The sequence below is a fragment of the Megascapheus bottae genome, chromosome 15 (genome assembly GCF_031878675.1).
Source record: "Megascapheus bottae isolate mThoBot1 chromosome 15, mThoBot2.hap1, whole genome shotgun sequence".
Classification (NCBI taxonomy): Eukaryota; Metazoa; Chordata; class Mammalia; order Rodentia; family Geomyidae; genus Megascapheus; species Megascapheus bottae.
In genome coordinates this window covers 22,856,556-22,882,777 of record NC_143523.1, presented here as the reverse complement: position 1 = coordinate 22,882,777, position 26,222 = coordinate 22,856,556, and the positions used below count along the sequence as shown (strand labels likewise).

Sequence of the window (26,222 nt, the reverse complement as noted above, 5' to 3'; positions counted from 1 at the left end):
ATAATATACAAACATGTTTTGAAATTTGAAATTCTAAACACTATAAAAGGATATAAAAAAGGCTCTCTTCTGCTATCCTCTACCCTAAATTATGTATGTATGTACGTATGTATGTATGTATGTATGTATGTATGTATGTATGTATGTATCTATCTATCTATCTATCTATCTATCTATCTTCTGTCTCCTTATAAGAAGACAATCTATAACATAAGCTATCACTGCCAATAAAAGAGTGCACTAATCTTTTAACATAAGCATATACAGATTGGCTGTTTTTTTTTCCTTTGGGGGCAGTACTAGGTTTTGAACTAATGGTCTTGAGTTTGCTAAGCTGATGCTCTACCACATTGCTTACATCCTCATCTTTTTTCTTTATTTTTCAGAGAAGCTCTCACACTTTTTGCCTGGGCAAGTCTTGGACCAAAACCCTTTTACCTATGCCTGTGTGGCTGGGATCAGACACATATCACCATGCTTCTCCTGTTTGTTGAGGAAGAATCTAGCTAACTTTTTGCTTGGGCCTGCCTCAAATGCAATTCTCCCAATCTCTATCTTTCAGGCTTTTATATGTGTATGCCATGCTCCTACATAGTTCTCACTCTTTTATAAGAAATAACAAAGAAACATCTCTGGAGAGTAAATTTATTCACCTAACTGAACACTTTACATTTATTCTAATAAACATATCTTCCTCAGGATAGATGTACAAACAATACTAGTTTCCTAAAAAGTATTTTTTGCATGAAATGTTGGTGAGTAATCTTTAAAGCTTATTTGAAAAAAGCTTTCTTTGTATTGTGGAGTTTGAACTTACAACCTACTACCTACCACTTAGCCACGTCTTCAGCCCTTTCTGCTTTAGTTGGTAAATCTCAGACTAAAATCTTATCTATGCTTCCAGCATAGCTGGGATTACAGGTATACTTATTCTCCATACTTTATTACTAAGTTTGAAGGAAGATAAGGTAGGAGTAAAATACTGAAAACCTGGAGACTATACAATTCAAAAAATAAGTTGGTTTACACCTAGAATCTTAGCTACTCAGGAGGCTGAGATCTGAGGATTGAGGCTCAAATCCAGTGTGGGCAAGGAAGTCTATGAGATTCTTATCTCCAATTAACCAACCAAAAGTTGGAAGTTGAGCTGTGGCTTAAGTGGCTGAACAGAAATCTTAAGCAGAAAAAGCTTAGGGACAGCACCCAGGCTCTGAGTTCAAGCCCCTGCCCCAATTCAGAATTTCATAGCAGGTGCTTTGGAAGCAACCTTAGAATTATCTAGTTCTTAATAAAATGTAAGTAATTTAAGATTCAGCTGGTTGTGTTAGTCCATTTGAGCTGCTATATTAACCAACAACAAAAAAATTACCATACTAAGTTTGGTGCTGGCTCATGACTATAATTCAACTTATTCAAATCCAGAGAACCTCAGATGCCTTGAGACCAGGCATCTCCAATTAACCATTAAAATGCCAGACTAGAAGCCAGGCACGGTGGCTCATGCCTGTAATCCTAGCTACTCAGGAGGCTGAGATCTGAGGATCGTGGTTCAAAGACAGCCCAGGCACTAAAAAGTCTGTGGGACTCTTATCTCCAATTAGTCACCAGAAAACCAGAAGTGGTACTGTGGCTCAAGGGGTAGGGTGGCAGCCTTGAGCTGAAGAAATGGGGACAATGCCCAGGCCACAATAAATAAATAAATAAATATAATAACCCAGACTAGAGTTGTGGCTTAAGACATATACCTAAAATACCAGTGGTGAGCAAGAACATGAAGTCAAGTTCAAGCCCTGGTTCCAGCACAAAACAAAACAAAACATATTTGGGTGGTACATAAATAACAGACACTTATTTCTCAGTTTTACAAGTTGAGAAATCCAACATCAAGGCACTGGTAGACTTAGTGGCTTGTGAGTGCTGCGTTGTGATTTATAGATGACTATCCTGTGAAGTCACATGTCGAAAGGGAGTGAAGGGATTCCCATTCAGACATCTTCCAATAAAGGCACTAATCTCATCCTTGGGTGAAAAGATTTCAACATATGCATTTTGGGGGACATAACCATAGCACTGAAGTCATTTCAGAGTTGAGCACTAGTGGCTCACACAGGTAATCCTACTTAGGTAGAGATCTGAGGATCACAGTTGAAAGCCATCCCAGGCAGGAAAGTTGGTCGGACTCTTATCCCTAATTAATTGCCAAAACGCTAGAAGTGGGAGTTATAGCTCAAGTGGTAAGAGTACCAGCCTATGCAAAAAAACAAAAAAACAAAAAATTCCCCGTATAGAACAGGCCTAGGTCTTGTGCTGTTCAAGCCCCAGTAATGGCACAAAGAAGTCATAGGATATAGATTTTATATCCACTTTAAATATGAAATTTTAAATACTTCTGTATTTAGCTTTTCTAGAGCTTTTTTAATCCAATTGTAACAAGTTCTTCAACTATGTGTTTAAAGCAAACACAGATCATGATAATCTAAGATATTCTGTCTCTGTTCTAAAGTGAATATAAGTGAGAAATGACTAGGTGTAAGAAGAACAGCAGATGGCTTCAAGAGACTAGCTGTTCCTTACAAATACACAACAATCAGATACTTACATATTCCGTAAGTCATCTGCTCACTGTATCTCTCCAAGTCAAGCTGAATGCTTTTGTGAAAAAATTCCAACTTAGCTTTCAGTTGCTGTGATGCTGATATCAAAGTATTCTTCATTTTTGTCAAGTTAGCATTATATCTAAGAAGACTTAACCTGTGGCATAAACAAAACAATATTATGAACATTTAGAAATAGTGAAAAATTTAAAACAAAGTGCCAAAATTTCAAAACTATTTTTTTGGAGGGGAAGGGGAAATGCTGAGGATCAAACCCAGGGCTTTATACATGGTAGGCAAATATTCTACTTTTAAACTACATCTCCAGCTCCTGGTTCTTGGTTCTTCTGGCTTTTCTGTGTATGTGGTACTGAGGAATCCAACCCTGGTCTTCGTGCATGCTAGGCAAGCATTCTACCACTAGAACAAACTCCTAGCCTTTGATTCTTGTTTTGTTGAGACAATACCTTGCTGGCCTTCTATTTGCTATATAGCTTACTCTAGCCTTCAACTTATGATTCAACTGCCTTTCCTTCCTGAGTGGTGGGATTACAGATGTGTACCACCACACCCAGCTTGGTATGCAATATTAACCAGAGAAAATTAATTCTTCAATACATAACACATGTAACTGTAAGCTTACGAAGAACAGAATACACTCACATTGCTGCTCTTTGTCCCTGAAAGAGCCTGCTATAATCTTCTTTCAGTCCAGACACATAGTGTACTGCTTCAGCCCATACTTTACGTAGCTGTACAATTGGAAGTTGTATTTTGCTATCTTGTACTACAGGAAAGATGAGAAAAAGGGGGGCTGATTTAGAATTCATTCTCTGTGATTTTCTTTCCAAACAGCACTGTTATAGATGTTATAAAGAACTTACACCTGCAGTGAACAAGCCCTGTTCCAGATATAAGGGCAAATGAAAGTAAATCACATCATTTCAAATCTGGCGAGGTTAAGAATATGTATATACACACATATCTATATATGTGTAATGGATATACACATATATGTATTGTTTTGCTTGCTTCTTTACAATCTGGAATTATTTCTCTAAGTTTCACCTTCTCCACAAACCACCACAGCCATTCCTATTTCTGAATAATAAAGGTCATTTCCTGGACCATTAACTGAACTTTGAGAAAGCAATTAAGATAAATAAGATATAAGATATACCAGCAAAGCATGGTGATTCATGCCTTGGGAGATAAAGAAAGAAAATCAGGTTTGAGGACAGCTAGGTTAAAGTTTAGTACAAGACTTTCTCTGAAAAACAACTAAAAGCAAAAGGGGCTTAGGGCATGCTTCAAATGATAGAAAGAAGAAAAACTATTGAATTTTTCTTTTTTCAGGGGGGTAACTGGGGATTGAATCCAGTGCCTTGCACATGCTAGGCAAGCATTTTATAACTTTAGTCATGTTAGTAGCCTTCAAAAACTATTTTTGGTTATCTCTTGTTCATATTCCAATAATGAGAATATACTTTTCTAAATTCATGACAGAATATTCATTAAGCACAATGAAAATCCATTTTAACATCATGAAATTTTCCCAACACTGCAGACATTCAAACTAAACTTTATGGTGACAAATAGATTCTCTGAAAATTACTATACTAGTATTCATACTAAAAACACACACAATCTGAAACATTTAAAATTAAACGTTTGGATATATGTAGACCTTCCTTAATAACTATTAGTAGTTTCAACTAGCTTTTCTTCTGTTCTTACATGCTGCTGCTTCCTCCTATGAATTCCAAAATAGCACATACACAAACCCAAACACACACACACACACACACACACACACACACACACACACACACACACACACAGGAAAACAAAGTACAAGACAACTGATAACAAAGGAAAAAGTTTACAAAGTTTAAAACAACAAACATGTCATTTCTACCTTGTTCTAAATCACCACTTAAGGCAAAACTAATAGACTTATTGAAGAGATGTATCACACAGAATTCCGAGTATAAAAAAATTCAGCACATACAATCCTTCTACACAGATATACTTCTCTGACTAGATATATTAAGGTTTTCTTAAGATTCTTTCCCTCTCTCTCCCTCTCTCTATCCATCTATACACACAAATATGCATATGTGTCAATCATCCAACAATATTATTTGTACTATATATATTTTTTCCAAGACCCAAATTTGCTCTTAATTTTATCATTTTGAACCAAATTTTAGTTTGGGTAGACATAAATTGATACAATACTTAATTTTTTTCCAAAAGAAAAGAGTAATTTTGTACAATAAATAAAAATATTTGAATATCAGACAGCATTAAGATAAAATGAAATAAACATCTGAGGGCTAGGAGTCTGTAGCTTCGTCCTATTTGGGACAAGGCAAAAATATTTGAACATGGAGCTGAGAATGTGGCTTAGTGGTGGAGTGCTTAGCTAGCATGTATGAAGCCCTTGGTTTAATTTCTCAGTAGCACATAAACAGAAAAAGCCCTAAGTGGTGCTGTGGCTCAAGTTATGGTATAGGGCTAGTCTTGAGCAAAAGAACTCAAAGAGAGTACCGAGGCCCTAAGTTCAGTCCCCAGGACTGGACCAATTTAAAAAAAAAAAATGAGCATGCATAGATAAAGAAGGAACAATTAAAAAGTAGGATTTCATCTTCTTCTGAAAAAGCCCTCTTTTCCAGCATGGTTAATTTAAAATCTACCTCTACACATTCCAAATACATATATTCACGTTTTTCCCACACATGTAAAAATCTCAAAATTGAAAGAGAACAAAAACACTAAAATATGATTTCTATTAATCATGTTATGAGTCAAAATTGAAGGATTAAAACTCCACCACGAAACATACTTACCAATATAGTTTACACAGTCAGATAAATTTCTGGAAGCAAATGGCCCTTCATATACAGTCTTACTTTTATCAAACAAATAAACCATGTAACTATCACAGCCTCTCTGAAAAAGAAACATATAATTAAAATTCTGTTCTAAAATCCTGGAAAATCCCATGTCTTCTAAATACTTAATCCAAGATTTTCTACTCTGAAATGTAAATAGACAAAGTCAATGTGCATCAGCATATATTTTGCAGTTTTATGATCTAAACTTCAGTTAAGGAAAAAAATACATGATCCAAAGTGAAAAAAGAATAAAATAGTCAGGCTCATGTCTGTAATCCTAGCTATTCAGGAGGCTAAGATCTGGGGATCCGGTTCAAAGCCAGCCCCGGGCATGAAAGTCCATGAGACTCTTATCTTCAATTAACCACCAGAAAAATGGCTCAAATAGTAAAGCACTAGTGCTGACCTGAAGAGCTCAGGGACAGCACCAAGGCCCAGAGTTCAAGCCCTATGTCTGATTTAAAAAAAAAAAAAAAAGTTTTCAAATTGAATGATGCACAAAATAGACTTTTATAATGTCATAAAAACAAAACAGAAAATAAAAGTCATGACCACAGTCATATTTGCCACTCACCTAGCTTCTTGTAGGAACTATAAGACTGCTAATTAATTTCAAAGCTCTAAGCTTCAAGTACGAAAAAGAAAACAAAGTTCAAGAGAAACTTCACTAAAGAAAAAGTCTTACAAATTCAAAATAACAAATGTATTGTTTCTTTTGTGTTCAGCATAAAAAGCAATAAGTCATTAGCTAAGTAAAAACTAAAAGATTTATTATAAGATGTATATTGCCATGAGATTCCAAGTAGATACCAAAAAATTCAGCATATGCAATCCCTCTATACAGATTCACTCTTAGACTGGGTATAAAATTCTCTCAGAATCTTTTCAAACTGTCTACATAACTATTAATTATATATTTCAAAATAACTAAAAGTCTCAATGTTCCTAACACATAGAAATGGTAACATTTAAGGAGATGGATATGCTAATCATGTATACATTATCCATTGTATCCACTGTATACATGAATCAAATTATACTATACCGAAGAAATGAGGACAAATATGCCAGGAGCTGATGGCTCATCCTAGCTACTCAAGAGGATAAGATCTAAGGAGTGTGGTTAGAAGCCAGCCTAGGCAGGAAAATCTGTGAGACTCTTAGCTCCAGAAGTGCAGCTATGGCTCAAGTGGTAGGGCGCTAGTCTTGAACAAAACAAGTTCAGGGACAGCATCTACGCCCAGAGTTCAAGCCACAGGACCAGCAAAAAAAAGAAAGACAGAGAAAGAGGGGCCAGTAATATGGCTTAGTGGTAGAGTGCTTGCTTAACCTGCATAAAGCCCTACATTTCATTTTATATACACAGAAAAAGCCGAAGTGATGCCTTGGCTCAAGTGGCAGAGTGCTAGCCTTGAGCAAAATTGCTCAATGACAATGCCCAGGCCCTAAGTTTAAGACCCAGGACTGGTCAAAACAAAACAACAACAAAAAAGTGTTGGACATAGTGGCATATACCTGTAATCTCAGCACTTGGTTGGGCAGAGGCAGGATTGGGAGACTACATAGTGAGACACTTTCAAAAAACAGTAATTAAAAAAAGAGAAAAACAAAAAAGAGTCTTACAACTCCATCTAGAACACACTGAGAGGCTGGTTTCCGAGGATCCAGAGAAATTCCTGTCTCTGAAAGCAGCTCTTGAGAACCTGTATTTATTCCTGTTTCACGCTCAATGCGAGATTGCAGTGAATGAAGACTTTCATCACATGGTAACAGAAAAGATATTATCTTTGCGGAAGTCATATTTAGGATGTGCACTATCTGTATAAATAAAAAAGAGGTAAATTTATTAGTTATTTGCTATATAAGTAACTTAGTATAAGATAGTAAGGGGAATATGGGGGAATTCTACTACTAGATGGGTCCAATCAATCTCCAAAGTGACACTTATTTACTTCTTTTTTTTTTTTTTTTTTGGTTGGCATGGAGCTTGATCTCTAGGCCTGGGCATTGTCCCTGAGCTCTTCAGCTCAAGGCCAATACCCCACCCCTTGAGGCACAGCACCATTTCTGAGTTTCTAGTAGTTAACTGGAGATAAGAGTCCCATGGACTTTAGTGCTTGGGCTGGCTTTGACCCAAAATCCTCAGATCTCAGCCTCCTGAGTAGCTAGGATTACAGGCATAAACCACAGCAACCTGCTAGTGAGAGTTCTTTCTATAAGTGAAAAATGCCATCAGAAAACTGAAGAATAGAATTTATTTTCTAAGACAGGTATTAATACCAACAAATAAAATTTCCAAGTTTAAGAGAGGCACAATTTCAAGGAATAAAAATGGGCTGGGAGTGTAGCCTAGTGGTAGAGTACTTGCCTAGTATGCAGGAAGCCCTAGGTTGATTCTTTGTTATCATACAAAAAACCCACCGAGCTTCCCTCGGTACCACATACACAGAAAAAGCCAGAGCCAGATGCTGTGGCTCAAGTGGTAGAGTGCTAGCCTTCAGAAAGCTCAAGGACAGTGCCCAGACCCTGAGTTCAAGCCCCAGGACTGGACAAAAAAGAAAAAGAAAAAGAAAAAAAAAGCACAGTTGAGCTTTCTGCATAGTTACTTTGGCCTAGTGGTAGAGTGCTTGTCTAGCATGTATGAAGACCCAGGTTTGATTCTTCAGGATCATTCAATAAACCCACCACTGAGCTTGCTGAACACCAAAATTCCTCTATTCAGATCTGATACTAAATGGGTTTGAGGGACCAGCTTGGCTATGCCCTTAAGTACCATGGTGCACTAGTTCTTTGACTCCTTGTTATCTTATTTGTTCCTCTAGTAAATTTGCTAGTGTGACAGAGTGGACAGGACGATTCTTCGTATGGACCTTCAGACCAGGCTATCAACTTGCAAACAACTCCCAGAAGCATGTCTTGATTTGTTCATATATTATAAGATGATCACATTTCAATAATTCACATCTTTATCACCTTTTCATGATCACCACTTTTGTACCCTTTAATCAACACTGTCATATCCCCCAGCTCCTTTAGAGTCTACTTTGGATATTATCCCTTTCAGATATGCTTTTTTCAGATATTTTCCCTGTTCCATAAATTCTCTTTTCATTTTGATTATCTTTTGTTGTTCAGAAACTTGGTAGTTTGAAATATCATTGTCATGTCTACTTATAAATCTTGATACCAGTGTTTAAAGTGGTACTACAGAAATATCAAATTATTTATAACCTGATAATCCTTGTTATGTAAATTCTAAACATCTTAACTATTTGCTAGCTTTTTTGTATCCCATTAATAGATTTCCCTTTATATCTAAAAGCAGACACAAGGAGTGTCATAGGGAAGAGGTCTTCAAAACTGATAAAGATTTACAGTATTTACAGTATGATTATACCACCTAAGACTTCCCACACCTCCCAAGGCGAGGCTGATTTCCTATCATAACATAGGTGTCACTAAAGACAAATAGAAACTTAGGATGAAACTCTTAAAATAAACATGAAAACCTTTTGCACAAGACATATGTCAAGGTAGGGCAGTCATAACAGCATCCCACTACTAAAGGTCTACCAGTAAGAGCAGAAGAAAGGAGGAAGAGCGTTGAGAATTTAACTCAGTGGTAAAATGCTTCTCTAAAATTCACAAGGCCCCATGTAAGTGAGGAGATGCATAAAGGAGACCTAAGTGGGCAGAAAGATAGCATCTATCAAAGCACAAAAACTGACAGGGTATGGTCAACTGATGGTATAGGCAAAAGTGACAAGTCCTAAGTGAGGTAAAGATGAAAAGACACAGATAAGATGAATATACTTAGTGAGTGGGTCTGCATTAGGAATCCCCAGAAAGCCAAGATCAGTTTAGATGTGACTTGGTAAGTCTTGTTAGTTTCTTAGATGAAAATTTTCAAGTGAGGGGCATTTACTCTGCACAGGGGACAGGTTGAAAAGTTAGCTCTTGAGGTACGCATGCCAGTTAGGAAACTTATTCAATGAACCAAACCGAGTATGATTAAACCTAACTGAATGAAATGATAATGGCAACAACGTGATAAGGGAGAAAATCCAAAAGATGCGTTAAAGGAATTATCAACAAAGATCACTTAGAAAAAATGAAAAAGCTTGAAAAGAAATACAAAAGCACTTTTTTTTTTTGCCAGTCCTGGGCTTGAGCTCAGGGCCAGAGCACTATCCTTGGACTTTCTCAAGGCTAGAGCTCTACCACTTGAGCCTCAGCACCACTTCCGGCTTTTTTCTATGTATGGTACCTGGATCTTCATGCATGCTAGGCAACCAAAGCACTTTTTCTAAGAATATAATTTCCTTTTTCAAATTAACATTGGGAAAAATTATCAAAATATATTTATGCTCATTTCAAAGTAAACAATTTCTTAAGAAATAGATTCCATCAGAGGGTGGGCATGATGGCTCATGCCTGTAATCTTAGCTACTCAGGAGGATGAGAACTGAGGATCAAGGTTCAAAGCCAGCCTGGGCACAAAAGGACCTGAGACGCTTATCTTCAATTAACCTCTAGAAAATGGGAAGTGGGGCTTGGCTCAAGGTAGGGTGGTAGCCTTGAGCTGAAGAGCTCAGAGATAGCACTCAAGTCCCATGACCCCCCCCAAAAAAGAAAAAAGAAATAGACCCTATCAGGTGCTTGCAGCTCATGGCTATAAGAATATTATCTCTATCAGACCACCAAAAAGCTAGAAGTAGAGTTGTGGCTTACAAGGTATAGTGCTAACCTTGACTATAAAAGCTCAAAGCGCTCAGGCCTTGAGTTCAAGCCCCAGGAGTGGCACCAAAAAAAGGAAAAGGAAAAACAAACAAACAAACAAACAAACAGATCCCACAAAAACTAACCTTTAAGTTCAGAATGTGATCCATTAATATAAAACATCTTGGCTGCTTCAAAGTAAGATCAACAGGTCCCCCTCTCTGCTGTGGATCCCAATTCAGCATCAACTGTAGCCAGTGTTCCATGGGTTCTACTATTAAACTAGAATAAATATCATTATGTTCCAGTTTTCCTTTAGTATTATTAAAAGGCAATTTTATAAGGTATTCATTTTCTTGCCTACCATTTACCTTTATCATCTTTTTTTTTTTTTGCCAGTCCTGGGCTTGAGCTCAGGGCCTGAGCACTGTCTTTGGACTTTCTCATAGAGCTCTACCACTTGAGCCTCAGCACCACTTCCGGCTTTTTTCTATATATGTGGTACCGAGGAATCGAACCTGGGTCTTCGTGCATGCTAGGCAAGCACTTTAACCACTAGGCCAAACTCCCGGCCCCGTACCTTTATCATCTTAAATCTTACTTTTTATTTTTTGCCAATCCTGGGGCATGAACTCAGGGCCTGAGCACTGTCCTTGGCTTTTTTCCCTCAAGATTAGCCACAGTACCACTTCTGGCTTTTTTCTGTGTATGTGGTACTGAGGAATTGAACCTGGGTCTTCGTGCATGCTAGGAAAGCACTCTACCAGTAGACCAAACTCCCGGCCCTTAAGTGTTTTAAATAATGGTGGGACCAATTTCTTCTATAAGAAAATCAGCTACATAACTTTGCTACTAGTGACTCAAACACATAGGTCCAATTGCATCCTCCAGGAAACCCATTTGCCTCTCTGTCCCCAGTCTTCTCAGGACCCAAGCTAGTCAGTTGAATGGCCTCAGTTTTCACTAAATCTGTGCTATCCAATAGGGCAGTTGTTGATCACAATGCTATTTTTTTTTCTTTTTTCTTTCTTTCTTTCTTTTTTTTTTTTTTCTGTTGTCAATCCTGGGGCTTAAATTCAGATCCTGGGTATTGTCCCTGAACTTTTTTGCTCAAGGCTAGCACTTTACCACTTTAAACCACAGTGCCATTTCCATTTTTTCTGGTTATTTGGAGGTAAGAGTCTCATGGACTTTCCTGCCTGAGCTGGCTTTGAACCATAATCCCCAGATCTTAGCCTCCTGTGTAGCTAGGATTACAGCGTGAGCCACAGGGACCTGGAACATAATGCTATTTCATTTAAAGTTCAATACTCAGTTGTAGTCAGCTTTTTTTTTTTTATTATTATTTTTTTGATGGTGGTGCTAAACATCAAGCATAGGACTTTGCAGATGCTACTAACTGCTTTAGTACCAAGCTTACATACCCATCCCCTTTCAAGCTCAGTAAGATTCATGTGACCAATACAGAATGCTCCTGTAATCATGGAAAGCTCTACTGGATAATGCTACTTGAAACAGACAACTACTTTGCTGTTCTTTCATAACCCTAGACAAACTGAGACAAATTTCCCCCAAATATACCTACCTACAAGAGCTATTTGGACAACCCTGGAGAAACTGAAGCAAACCAACTAAAATACACTTACCTACAAAGGCTATTTGGTTGAGGTAAATGGCTACTAAACTGAACTTCTCCTGTCATCTCTTCACATGCAAATATACACTTTGGATCCTTCTTCTTAATCTTCTCATGCCTTTAAAAACAATACTTCAGATTACAATCTAATTCTCAATAAAACTCTTGCCACTAAATGTCATTCAATTCTGTGTTAAAAGCTAATTATACTAGTGATAAAAAATAAAGCAAATAATTGAAAAAATTTACTTTCCAATTAAAGATGCCATGTCTTACCAAGTAAATGGCTGCAGATGATGCAAAAAAGGCCTATACCCAGCAATACATTCAAACACCATGGTCCCAAAGCTCCAATAATCAACAGTAGCTGTGTAAGGTTTATTCTCAAAGAGCTCTGGGGCCTTAAAAAGAGAAAAATAGTGGTTTAAATGCCAATACTGCAAGGGAAAAATACTTTCATTTGAATTACTATATTCATAACCTTCAGAAGAATAAGAATTTAATGCATTTAAATTCAAAGTAATAATATACATCTCACCAGATACTGTAGTGTTCCAACAAAAGATGTACAGAGACTACCTTGATCAACATCTTTGGCATATCCCAGATCAATTATTTTATGCATTATCTATAAAACAAAACAAAGTGATAAGGAGCTAAAATATTTAAAAAGGAAAGGCAAGCTGGCATGTAACTCAGTTGTAGAATATTTGCTGAGCCTGTACAAGGTACTAGATTGGCGAGCAAAGAAAAGGGAGAAAGAATAGAGAGACAGATAGAGACAGATAGAGGACTGATGGCAAGCATATATGATAGGTTCCTATTAGAAGAACTATCTTCACTAGGTGAGTCAGCATATGATTCAATATAAGGTTCTGACAAATGGCTTCACGTCTCTACTAGAATGCAACTTGGATGCTAGAATTACTCTGCAAAAAATGAATACTTAATAAGAGTCAAAAGACAACTTTTGGTTCTTCTCAGGATGATTTATTTAGGAACCCTGAGAAACCAAAGTTTCAATTAAACACAGAACTTAGGATTTGGGGGAAAGAGGAGGATGAGTTTTGAAAATACCCATATTGCTTTTGCTTTTCAACTAAAGAACACCCAGGATGTATGTACTTGGGATTAGCTTTGAAACAGCAATGGAGCGGGGCATGGTGGCTCATGCCTGTAATCCCAGCTACTCAGGAGGCTGAGATCTGAGGATTTCGGTTCAAAGCCAACCCAGGCACTAAAGTCTGTGAGCCTCTTATCTCCAATTAGCCATTAGAAACCCAGAAGTAGCACTGTGGCTCAAGGGGTAGGGCAGTAGCCTTGGGTTGCAGAGCTCAGGGACACTGCCCAGGCCCAGAGTCCAAGCCCCACAACCAACCAAAAAAACCAGTATTGGTTAACAAATTATTTACTTACTGCTTACTCTATCCGCTACCTAAGGTGGCAGTAATTGGCATGAAGAAGACATGTAAAGTTCTTCCTCTAAGAGACCCAGTTTGGCAAAAAGAGACAAAAAAACAAACAAACAAACAACAACAACAAAAAAAACTGCAGGGTGCTGGTGACTCAAGTCTGTCTGTAATCCCAGCCATTCAGGAGGCTGAAGTCTGAGGATGGTGTTTGGCAAAGTCAGCCCAGGTAGGAAAGTCTGTGAGATTCTTATCTCAAATTAACCACCTGGAAACTGGAAGTAGCACTATAGCTCAGTGCAGTAGAGCACTAGCCTTAAATAAAAGAGTTCTGGGACAGCACACAGGCCCTGAGTTCAAGTACCACAACAGACTAGAAAACAAACAAGAAAGAATACCCAAAAAAACATTATCTTAGCTACTCAGGAAGCTGAGATCTGAGGATCATGGATCAAAGCCAGATAGTGAAGTACTTGAGACTCCAATTAACCACGAAAAAGCTAGAAAGTGGAGCTATTGCTCAAGTAATAGAGCACTAGCCTAAAAATCTCAAGGACAGCATCCAGGCCTCAATACCAAAAAACTATACCACAAAATTATACTCCAGAATGGTGAGAACTGAAACAGAGAATGATGAGAATACTATGGATACCCAGCAGAGACAAAAAACTGACTATATCAGGGAGACTGTGTATGTAATTGGCACAGCCCATTCTAATTTTACCTACCTTTCCACCAACATCCTGAAGAACTATATTTTCAGGTTTTAGATCTCGATGTATGATTTTGTTTTCATGCAAATATCTAATTCCAGATCCTAAATAAAATTCAAAATATATATTGAGGTAATGGAAAACAATGAGTTAAAAAATTATTTTATAATTTTGTACTGATCTGTTCTGATGGTCAGATTTATATGGACCATTTTACCTGAATAACTAATACTGTAGTAGTTCAGAAAATACAATAACAGTAAACAATATCGAAGAATTTTATGGTCACTGAACTCGGGGAAAAAAATTTCTAGAACTTCTGTGTCTTTTCATCTCACCTAAATTACCTTCTTCAACTAGATCTGGGCTCCTAAAAAGTGAAAAGAAACCGAAAATATAATGGTTTTTTTAGCTAGCTCCAAGGTCCTATTCAGTGGTTATTTTAAGTATTTTTCAGTAGTACTCTACCCCCGTCTCCCCCAAGCATGTAATTACACTGTCAAAAAATCACCAGGGGCTGATGCCTCAACCTGTAATCCTACATACTCAGGAGGCTGAGATCTGATGATGGAGGTTCAAGGCCAGCCCAAGCACAAAAGCCTGTAAGACTCTTACTTCCAATTAACCACCAGAAAATGGAAATAGCGCTGTGGCTCAAGTAGTAGAGTGCTACCCCTGAGCCAAAGAACTCAGAGACAGCACTTAGGCTCAAGGTTCAAGCCCCACGACCAACAACAGCAAAACTTACTGTCACTTGGGGGTATGGGACTAAGATTGAAAAACATTTTACACCACTGATTAACATCTAGAACAACTATTAGAAAAAGGACTCAATCAAAAGCAGAGAAGTAAGCAAGAACAATAGTTTTAATTTAGTATCAACTGCCCTGGATTTTTATAATTTCCTCTAAATGTTAAAAATCTCCATGCTTGGAAATAGTGCTGTGGCTCAAGGCTCAAGGATAGGCTGGTAGCCTTGAGCTGAAGAACTCAGGGACAGCAACCAGGCCCAAGGTTCAAGCCCCAACCAGGCCCAAGGTTCAAGCCCCTCAACCAACAAAAAAAAAAAATTACTGTCATTTGGGAGTGTGGGACTAAGACTGAAAAACATTAGAAGGACTTTTAATCAAAACCAAAGAATAAATAAGCAGGTATAATAATTTTAATTTAGTATCAACTGCCCTGGATTTTTATACTTTCCTCTATATGTTAAAAATCTCCATGCTTGGAAGTGGTGCTGTGGCTCAAGGCTCAAGGGATAGACTATTGCCTTGAGCTGAAGAGCTCAGGGACAATGCCCAGCCCCAGAGTTCAAATCCCATGACTGACAAAAAAAAAAATCATGATGCTTTATATATTTAAACAACTTTTGATTACATACCTATATCACTCAGTAAAGAAAGTATCTGGCTTTCTTTAAGTCCACAACAATTTTCTGGTTTGTTGAGGAGCTAATTTGGGGAGGAAAAAAAAAGAAGTTAAAAAATGTATCCTGCACTCCACTGTGCATTAACAGTACACATACTAATCACTACATTCCAAGAGAACATTAAAATGAAAAAATGATAAACTTTAAGAAACTATGTGCGTGGGGAGCAGGGAAGGGGAATACTGAGGTGTTGGTAATACCAGCACTTAGGGAGGCCCAAGTAGAAGGATGAGAAGTTCAAATGGCTCAGATCTGTAGTTTCAACTTCTTACGAGGTACAGATTAAGAAGACAGTGATTCAGAGATGGGCATGGTGGCTCATGCCTGTAATCCTAGCTACCCAGGAGGCTGAGATCTGAGAATCATGGTTCAAAGCCAGCCCTGGCACTCAAGAACAGGAGACTCTTATCTCCAATTAATCACTAGAAAATGGGAGGTGGGGCTGTGGCTCCAGGGGGTAGGGTGGTAGCCTTTAGCTGAAGAGCTCAGGGACAGCTCCAGGCCCAGTGTTCAAGACCCGTGACCCACCAAAAAAAAAAAGAAGGTAGTTGTTCAGGGGCAGCCCAGGCAAGAAGATTCACAAGTCTCAACTCAGCAGAAAAGCTTGGCATGATAGTATACATCTGCCTTCCGAGCTGTGGAAGGAAATGTAAATAGAATAGTCCAGATCAGTCCAGGTAAAAAAAAAATAACCTAGCCCCAAAGGGACTAGAGGTATAGCTCAAGCAGTAGAATACCTACCTACCAAGCAATCAGAAAGCCCTCATTTATAATCCAGATACATATGAAAGAAAGAAAGAAAGAAAGAAAGAAAGAAAGAAAGAAAGAAAGAAAGAAAGAAAGAAAGAAAGAAAAGAAGGAAGGAAAGAAGGAAGGAAGGAAGGAAAGGAAAGGAGGGAGAGGGAGAGAGAGAGAGAGAGAGAGAGAGGGAGAGAGGGAGAGAGGGAGAGAGGGAGAGAGGGAGAGAGGGAGAGAGGGAGAGAGGGAGAGAGGGAGAGAGGGAGAGAGGGAGAGAGGGAGAGAGGGAGAGAGGGAGAGAGGGAGAGAGGGAGGGAGGGAGGGAGGGGAAAGGAAGGAAGGAAGGAAGGAAGGAAGGAAGGAAGGAAGGAAGGAAGGAAGGAAGGAAGGAAGGAAGGAAGCCAACTAGATTTGGTGGCTCACACCTGTTATCCTAGCTACTCTCAGGAGGCTGATGATCTGAGGATCAAAGCCAGCCCAGGCACTAAACAACATGAGACTCTTTTTTTTTTTTCCTGCCAGTCCTGGGCTTTAGCTCAGGGCTTGAGCGCTGTCCTTGGGTTTTCTTAAGGTTAGAACCCTACCACTTGAGCCGCAGCACCACTTCCGGCTTTTTCTACGTATAAGGTACTGCGGAATAGAACCCTGGTTTTTGGGAATGCTAGGCAAGCACTCTACCATTAGGCCAAACTCCCAGCCCAAGAACGTGAGACTCTTATTTCCAATTAATCCTCGAAAATGGGAAGTGGGGTTGTGGCTCAAGGAGTAGGGCAGTAGCCTTGAGCTGAAGAGCTCAGGAACAGTACCCAGGCCCAGAGTTCAAACCCCATGAACCACAAAAAAAGAAAGAAAGAAAGGAAGAAAGGAAGGAAGGAAGGAAGGAAGGAAGGAAGGAAGGAAGGAAGGAAGGAAGGAAGGAAGGAAGGAAGGAAGGGCGAATGAAAGCCAGCAGAAAGGAGAGAAGAAGGAGAGAAGGAGGGAAGGAGGGCGGGGAGGGAAGAAAATGGAAGAGAAAGAAAAAAGAGAAAAGGAAATTATCAAATCCATACTGAGGAGTATGAATATGTAAATGTCATAAGGAGGCTCATAATGAAGATCAGGGGTTCAGAAACATCACACACACACACACACACACACACACATCTCCATATGGACACTTTTAAAACAAGATCAGAAAGACTGAAATAAAAAAGAGAGCATTAGCTGGGTACCAGTGGCTCATGCCTGTAATCCTAGCTACTCAGGAGGCTGAGATCTGAGGATCCAGGTTCAAAGCTTGGGCACTAAAGTCCGCCATGAGACTCTTATCTCCAAATAACCACCAGAAAGTCAGAAGTTTTTAAATAATATTGTGGCTCAAGGGGTAGAATGCTAGCCTTGAGCTGAAGAGCTCAGGGATGGCACCCAGGCCCAGAGTTCAAGTTCCACAACTGACAAAAAAAAAAAGGGACAGTATTTTTGATGCATTGGTAATAATCCTATCTTGGAAACAAAAATACTCATGCTAAATTAAAGGCAAACAAATAAAGATCTTTTGGTCTTTCTGCAATAGCCAGACAGTAAATACTTTAGACTCTACAACTGATATCTCTGTCATAGCTACACAAATCTGAAATAGCATCCATGAGCATAGACTGTGCTCCAACAAAATCTGATTACAAAATGACTAGCAGGCCATAGCTCTCTGATTCTTATCCCAGGTCTACTTTATTTAGCACATTGTGTGTGAGTCAAACACTGCTAAAGTTTGTGATTTACTAGCTTATTATCTCAGAATATCTGCACTACCTTCCGGAGATCTCCTCCAGAGCAATATTCCATTGCAAGAAGAGGCACATCATTAATCAAAAAGTTCAATTCCTCAGGAACATCACAGGCTTTTACGACATTGGTGTGGTTCAACCTGATGAGAAGGGAAACATTATAAACAAACATTTTCCAGGGAATTTGAAATGACAGCTAAACTGAGGGGGAAGGTAGTTGAGATGAGGAAAAAAGACTGGTATTATTTATAAAATTGTAAATTCTGACCTATATAAATAAAAATTAGTAATTTAGAAGGAAAAATGCATATAATATCATCATTACTACATTTGTATGTGCCAAGGAATAAGCACTTTTCACATATTAACTTGGCACAATCCTAATACAAGTAGATTTATTGTCTCACCACACAGGAGAAAATGGAAGCATAAATCAGTTAAGCAATATATGACTGAACAGTAAGTAGGTATTCAATAAAGACTCAACTATGATAGTCTGGCTGCAAAGCCTATCATACTGCCTCTCCCGCAGTCACTTACAATGTCACCCAGAAGTGAACACAAATAAAACTATAGACATATTTTCTTCCACATCTTAATGTGGGCATAAGCATAATTGTTCGGGCTAGTCGAGGTGGTTCACGCCTATAATCCTAGCTACTCAGAAGGCTGAGATCTGAGGATCGCTGTTCAAAGCCAGCCTGGGCACAAAGGACAAACAGTCCTGAGACTCATCTCCAATTAACCACTAGAAAACAGGAAGTGGCACTGTGGCTCAAGGGATAGGGCAGTAGCCTTGAGCTGAAGAGCTTCGGGACAGCACCCAGGCCCAGAGTCCAAGCCCCACAACAGATAAAAACAAACAAAAATAATAATTGTTTGATACATACTTAACCATGTTATATGCTTTCTTTTAGTAGCACTTTGTTCTTAAACAATAATCTATCATCCCAGTCACCATCATCCTCATGAGGCAATGGTCCCCAAAACTGGAATAGATTCCTGTGTCCCAGAAACTAAAGAAACAATATCTTCATATGGAGGACCAGAGGATTTTTTTCTTTTTTTGGTGGGTCATGGGGCTTGAACTCAGCCTGGGCACTATTCCTGAGCTCTTCAGCTAAAGGCCACCACCCTACTCCTGGGCCTGGGTGCTGACCCTGAGCTCTTCAGCTCAAGACTACTACCCTACCTTTGAGCCAGTACCACTTCCCATTTTCTAAAGGTTAATTGAAGATAAGAGTCTCAGGTCCGGGCTGGGAGTTTGGCCTAGTGGTAGAGTGCTTGCCTTGCATGAACGAAGACCCAGGTTCAATTCCTCGGTACCACATACATAGAAAAAAGCCGAAGTGGTGCTGAAGCTCAAGTGGTAGAGCTCTAACCTTGAGAAAGTCCAAGGACAATGCTCAGGTCCTGAGCTCAAGCCTAGGACTGGCAAAAAAAAAAGTCTCAGGTCCTTTTGTGCCCAGGCTGGCTTTGAACCTTGATCCTCAGATCTTAGCCTCCAGAGTAGCTAAGATTATAGGTGTGAGCCACTGAGCCGAGCTGAGCCTCGGAGTTTTCCCCCTAAGTCCTGAGACTTGAACTCAGGGCCTGAGCACTGTCCTTGGGCTTTCTCAAGCCTAGCGCTCTACCACTTGAGTCACAGCACCATTTCTAGCTTTTTCTAGGTATGCGGTAACTGAGGACTAGGGAAGTACTCCACCACTAGGCCAAACTCTTGGCCCAGAGGATTTTTATTACTGAGCTTTATCGAGCCTTCTTGATGATTCTGCCACTTAGTGAGTTTGAGAGACACACACACACACACAAGAGTAGACCTTGGCATGGTGGTACATGCCTGTAATCCTAGCTTTTCAGGAGGTTGAGATCCGAGGATCGCAGTTCAAAGTCAGCTTGGACACTAAAGACTGTGAGACTCTTATCTCCAATTAACTACTAGAAACAGGGCAGAGAGGAGAGGGCCCACTGTCCTCCCGCACTCAGCCTTGCTTCTCTGGAGCACGAACAGAAACGCCACGCAGCTTCATCAAGGCAGGAATCTCTCTCTCCAAAACTCCCCTCCTTATATTGGGTGCGGGAGCCTATCAGCACAACAGGTGGGCAGGATAGAGGTCCACTTGTTTACCCCTACTACAAGTCTCAGCAGAAAGTTATTAAACATGACGTTACTCGGCCCCCAACACAGAGACAACACCCAGGCCCAGAGTTCAAGCCCTATGACCCACAAAAGAAAAAAAAAAAAGACTTGAACATTGTACTATAATCAGAGTATTCATTTCAAACCCAGACTCCACCAGCTATTAACTACAGTATGAGTGTCACCTTCCTCATTTACAAATAATACCTAAACACAAGGCTATTATGACCACTAGAGGAATAATCGCTAAAACATAACTACTGATGGACAAGAGATCTGTGTAAGTTTAAAGTATATCTACTTCTACCTTTCATGAGCTTCATTTTATTCTCCTTCAGTACTCAGTGACACATATATAAGAAACAATGCAACAGAAAAAATGAAGTGGGACTTCCAAGGAAATTTCATGAGAGATGTATCACCTTGCATTTTTTCCTCACACAGACCCACTTCTGGGGAAGCTCACGCATGCCATGTCATTTAGGTATTCATGCTTTCCTGGGGAGAGGCCCACATAGTGAGGAACTGATGTCTCTAGCCATAGCTACATAAGTAAGGCTGAAAACTAACATTACATTCCCAGTCAAGCCTTTAGATAACTGTGGCTCCAGTCAACATTTGAGATGTCCTGTTAAGAGGCACATAGCTAGCTACCATACCTCCAAATTCTTAGCTACAGAAACTAAATGTTTATACTTTTAAGCCACTGAACTTGGGGATAATATTCTACTAAACAAGAGATATACTATTTAACAGAAGTAGATGCAGAAGAAATGAGAACAGTGATTTCCATACAGCTGTCCAAAATCCAAAAGAAAAAAATTCTGCCTTTAGAGGGTCAAGTTTCCTAGTACTTACCTAACATTTTAAACTAAACTTTCTTATCATATTATTTAAGATAGAATATGTTTATTACAGAAAAATATGCTCCCCAAAGACCATACAAAAACTAGATTCCTAGTCTCTTTCTCCATGGCAACAACTGACTAGCTGTAGAATAGAACTGTAAGTTTATCAAATATACTTACTTCTTCATTATCTGGATTTCATGGCACCACCGTTCTCTGTTTTTAGTACTTAGCTCTAGGCGACAAGATTTAATTGCTATCTTGAGATCAAGTTCCTGTCAGAAGAGAAAATCAACAAGAAATGTGAATAAATAATACTCTTTCATAGATTTTATTTGTAATCAAAGAAATACAAACCAGGGAAATAATACGTGTGTGTGTGTGTGTGTGTGTGTGTGTGTGTGTGTGTGTACTGGGGTTTAAGCTCAGAATCTGAGCACTGGCTGTGATTTTTTTGCTTAAGGCTAGTACTCTACCACTCAGGTTACAAATTCATTTCCAGCTTTTTGGTACTTAATTGGCAATAAAAGTATCTCAGACTTAGCCCGTGGCTTACGCCTGTAATCCTAGCTACTCAGGAGGCTGAGATTTGAGGATCAAGGTTCAAAGCTAGCCTGGGCACAAAAGGACCTAAGACACTTATCTCCAATTAACCTCTAGAAAACTCTCCAATTAACTTCAATTAACCTCTAGAAAACAGGAAGTGGGACTTGGCTCAAGGACAGGGTGGTAGCCTTGAGCTGAAGAGCTCAGGGACAGTGCCTAGGCCGAGTTCAAGCCCCATGATCCACCCCCCCAAAAAAAATATTTCAGACATGGCCAGGAACATAGTCTAGTGGTAGAGTGCTTGCCTAGCATGCACGAAGCACTGGATTTAATTCTCCTGTACGACATTCACAGAAAAGGCTGGAAGGCTCAAGTGGAAGAGCACTAGCATTGAGAAAACCCAAGGACCATGAACATGCCCTGGATTGGAAAAAAAAGGGGGGGGATGGGGAGGGATAATTTCAGACTTTCTTGCTCAAGATGGCCTCAAATCCCAAACCTCAGATCTCAGCCTTCCAAGTAGCAGGATTAGGGACAAGAGCAACTAGTGCCTGGCTGAGAATATTCTTTTAGTTTTGTTAATTAAGCATTACCCATAGCTCTCTTTAAAAACAACTCTATAGCCTTGAGCACTGAAGCTCAGGGACAGCATACCAGCCCTGAGTTCAAGTCCTAGGACCAACACACATACACACTCACAAAAGAGCAGAATGGTATTGTCAGAGACTGGGGAGAAGGGGAAATGAAGAGTTGTTTAATGGGAACAGAGTATCGGTTTGGGGAGATGAAAAAGTTTTGGAGATAGATGGTAATGATGGTGTCATACTAGCGTTGATATGATTGACGTTACTGAATTGTGTTAAAAATGATTAAAATGCTAAATCTTATGTATTCTTTGTCATAATAAAGAGAAGTGAAAAATTCATCTATCCTTAACCAAGGACCAAAGTTTGTAGCCACAAAACCATGTTAGCATACATACTTTTTTCCTTATGACAAGGTTGACAGGAAGGTTTAGATGACATAGGCAACACTAGGGCACTTAGTTCTTTTTTTCCTGAGTGTATGTCCCTCGATGATATGTTTACTATTTACTACAATAGTTAATGTCTTATTTCTTCTCTTTCCATTCTGTTTCCTCCTTGCCTCCCAGATTTCCTATTATCTAGAAACCTGCTTCACAGTTTTCTCAGTTCTACCAGTGACATTTTCTCTTCTGACTGCATTACAAACATGTCTATTCTCCCAAACCAGACTTCTATCTCCCCTCTCTTCTATCCTAAGTTATAAGCTCTCCACTCACGCCACTGTCCTTAAAACAGCCAACTATGGTTTCTCTTTCTGGTTTCAATTCTCTATTCATAAGCCAAGTATTTCAGTAAAGCTTAATTTAATGCTCATCTTGTCCCATTGGTTTTTCCAAAAAAAAAAAAAATTATCTAGAGGATATTTTCTTTTCTAAAGGCAATCTTTTTTTTTTTTTTTTTTTTGCCAGTCCTGGGCTTGAGCTCAGGGCCTGAGCACTGTCCTTGGACTTTTCCCAAGGCTAGAGCTCTACCACTTGAACCTCAGCACCACTTCCGGCTTTTTTCTAAGTATGTGGTACCGAGGAATCGAACCCCGGTCTTCATGCCTGCTAGGCAAGCACTTTAACCACTAGGCCAAACTCCCGGCCCTCTAAAGGCAATCTTTTGACAAAGAGGATTGATTATAACAACCACAAAGCAACAGTAGGAGCTGTCCTAGACAAACTACTGAATTTAGCTTTACACATATTACCGTAATTGAACTTTCAATTACACAGCCTCAGGATGTGTAAACATTGTAGGTTATAGTGCTAGAATGTGTAGGTCAGGCTCTATTCACCTTAAATGCTCTCCGTGGAAAGCACGAAACCAGCTAACGGCATGTACCAGGTTGTGCGGATGTTCATGTGAGCATTGTCTTTTCTGGGGAAGGGTTCATACTTCTCTTTTTTTTTTTTGGCCAGTCCTGGGGTTTGAGTTCAGGGACTTGAGCGCTGTCCCTGGGCGTTCTCAAGGCTAGAGCTCTACCACTTCAGCCACAGCACCACTTCGGGCTTTCTTCTGTATATGCGGTACCAAGGAATCGAACCCAGGTCTTCGTGCATGCTAGGCAAGCACTCTACCACTGGGCCAAACTCCCGGCCCAAGGGTTCGGCCGGCGGGGTACCGAAAGTCACGTGACGCAGACGTGCTTCGGCACTGTGAGAACGGTGAAGCGTCCCTCCCCAAAGCACATTTCCTCCGTGGGCCGTTAGCTGTCCCCCACGCAATGAGCACTCCCCGCCCCCACGCCCAATGGGCCGCCTTCCTTTTGACGCCGCGATCTGCAAGCCGTTTACCCTCACAGCTCCCAACGTCGACCGAGGCTCGCCTTCCTCGCCTTCAGACACACCCGGCGGCAGCTTGCCTCGCCTTCCGCTCGGTCCTCTCACCCATTCGTGCGCCTCCGGACACCACACTCACGGAGATACACGCCCTGACGGCCACCCTCGCGACCCCGCGGCTCGCATCTGGACTCTCCACGCTGGCTCGGGACCCCGCCTCCCGGGCACCGCAGCACACACGACACACACGCACCCGCAAACACGGCCGCTGACAGCCCAGGGTTCCACCGCCGCGCCCTCTCGCGCCCCGCCTCACCTTATGCTGGTACAGACACACGTTCCCGAAGCCTCCGGTGCCAAGCCTCTCCCGCATCTCCCAAGGCCCGCCCGCGCCCGGCCGCAGCCCCGGGGGCCGCTCCATGGGGCGGGAGGGCTAGCGGCCTCGAGCTCCGCCGCTGTTCCGAGGCCGGTTCCGGGGCCGCCGAGACTCGCGCGTCGCTCTTCTCGCGAGACGTCTGCGTCACTTCCGGGAACGGCCTCAGGAAGAGTTCCACCCGCGTTTAAGGCTGGGTATGGCTGGCTTTGAACCACCATCCTCAGATCTCAGCCTCCGAAGCAGCCAGGGTTACAGGCGTGAGCCACCGCGTGTGGCTCCAAAGACTTTTTAAAAGAATCTTGTGCTGTTTTCTGATCCAATTACCTTCAAACCTCACCATTTCTTCTTACATACCTTTATTATTATAGAGCGTCTGAGTTATAATTCCAATACTAGAATTGCATACTAGAATCTATAATATATTCTAGTATGAGGCATTACTCCAGAACGGGAGAAAAAAATGTTCTTTGAGATGTGAGGAGCCTCCCTAAATACCTCATGCAATTTGCTGTCAAATTGTCTTGTATAAGAATTGGGTTTGCCGAGACTTTGGCTAAAGAGCCATTTCCAGGGATTGCTTCCAGGCTGCAAGGTAAGCTTGGAGAATGCTGGTGCAACAAAATGTTCTTCTACGTGGCACATTTCCTAGAAATTCAGCTCCTGGTCTCCAGGAGCCTAGGAATTTCAATTACACAAAGTAGATGGATCAGTAATCCAAGTATCAAAGAAATGTGTCAGTGCACCCCAAATATGAGTGCTGTACTGCAATCACTGTGGGTGTACGGAAGATACTGGTTTCCATTATTTGTGTTATTTCCATGTAAGTATACTATCAGACTTGGAGGTAATAGCAAATGAGCCTTTAAGAGCACATCACTTGCTCCTGAGCAGACTGCACGGAAAGGGGTGATACTGATCATATCAGTATGAATTCCTTTCTTTTGCTGTTCTACACATTCGGAAAGGACATTCAGACCCCAGTAGAAGCAGTGACAATTGGGCTGACCTCTCCAGTGGCTAAGTTTGCAGAAACCAGATTGGTTCCCACAGTTCATTTCTGAACACTTCCATTCTTTTAATTCCTGGAATGGTTGGCCCCAGTCTTCATAATCTTTGGATATGAAACCTTCAGTGTTTTCATGTGTCAAACAGATATAACTCACGAAGATTTCATGAGGATTATGTGAAACTGTCAGAACTTCAAGTACCTAATATACAGGAAGTTTTTCTTTTTCTTTTAGCTTCTAAGACCCAGCATTTCCTGTGATCTTGCTGTACCTTCGCCACTTACTTTTATTTCTACTCCTTAAATAGAGATTACCCTTAATTTAGAACTATGTTCATCCTATTTTTTTTTTTTTTGCCAGTCCTGGGGCTTGAACTCAGGCTAGCACTCTACCACTTGAGCCACAGCACCACTTCTGCCTTTTTCTGTGCATCCTATTTTTTTTTTTTTTTGCCAGTCTTGGGGCTTGAACTCAGGCTAGCACTCTACCACTTGAGCTACAGCACCACTTCTGCCTTTTTCTGTGTAGGTGGTACCAAGGAGTCAAACTCAGGGCTTTATGCATGCTAGGCAAGAATTCTGCCACTTGGCCATGCTTCTCATAATTTCATTTATGGTCTATACTCTGATGATTGCTAAAGTTCTATCATCAACTCAAATCTCCATGAGTTTATAACTACCCAACAGTACCCTGGGCACATCTGTGAGATGTCTCAGAAATCTAAAAGGTTTTTGTAAATCTGCTCTGCATTTTCCCAATTAAATTGTAATCTCTGGGATAAGAGGTACCATGTTGGGACATGACTGTACTCTTGGAGCCTAGAAAAATGCCTGTAACATAGACAGTAAACATCTGGAGGACTGAATGGGCTCTTTTATATGAGTAAGATGAATATGAGGCTATGAGTTCATTCTCTACCGTGGTTGCTCAGGGAAAACCACTCTGTGTGATTCAGGGATAACAGCTAAACCTAAAACTCTGGCCTTTCATATTACCCTTGGCCTCATTTCACAGGACATAGGCAACATGGCATAAAACAAATTCATACCATGGA

The 26,222-nt window shown here is 40.4% G+C and overlaps 1 protein-coding gene across 4 annotated transcripts in view; it reads right to left on the bottom strand.

Moving 5' to 3' along the window:
- The window catches only part of Chuk (component of inhibitor of nuclear factor kappa B kinase complex), a 39,525-nt gene extending 15,269 nt beyond the window's left edge, over positions 1 to 24,256 (bottom strand). For all 4 annotated transcript variants that reach the window (XR_016537809.1, XM_090346079.1, XM_090346080.1 and 1 more), the window contains exons 1-13: positions 24,102 to 24,256; positions 21,070 to 21,164; positions 17,927 to 18,041; positions 15,353 to 15,422; positions 13,987 to 14,075; positions 12,388 to 12,477; positions 12,126 to 12,250; positions 11,860 to 11,967; positions 10,360 to 10,495; positions 7,118 to 7,312; positions 5,447 to 5,549; positions 3,258 to 3,381; positions 2,600 to 2,751 (exon numbers count right to left, since the gene is read on the bottom strand). Coding sequence is in view for 3 of the 4 variants with exons in the window: in XM_090346079.1 (XP_090202205.1) it covers positions 2,600 to 2,751; positions 3,258 to 3,381; positions 5,447 to 5,549; positions 7,118 to 7,312; positions 10,360 to 10,495; positions 11,860 to 11,967; positions 12,126 to 12,250; positions 12,388 to 12,477; positions 13,987 to 14,075; positions 15,353 to 15,422; positions 17,927 to 18,041; positions 21,070 to 21,164; positions 24,102 to 24,206 (1,507 nt within the window). In the remaining variant the exon portion in view is untranslated. The remainder of the gene's footprint in view (positions 1 to 2,599; positions 2,752 to 3,257; positions 3,382 to 5,446; positions 5,550 to 7,117; positions 7,313 to 10,359; positions 10,496 to 11,859; positions 11,968 to 12,125; positions 12,251 to 12,387; positions 12,478 to 13,986; positions 14,076 to 15,352; positions 15,423 to 17,926; positions 18,042 to 21,069; positions 21,165 to 24,101) is intronic.
- Between the last annotated feature and the right edge of the window lie 1,966 nt (positions 24,257 to 26,222).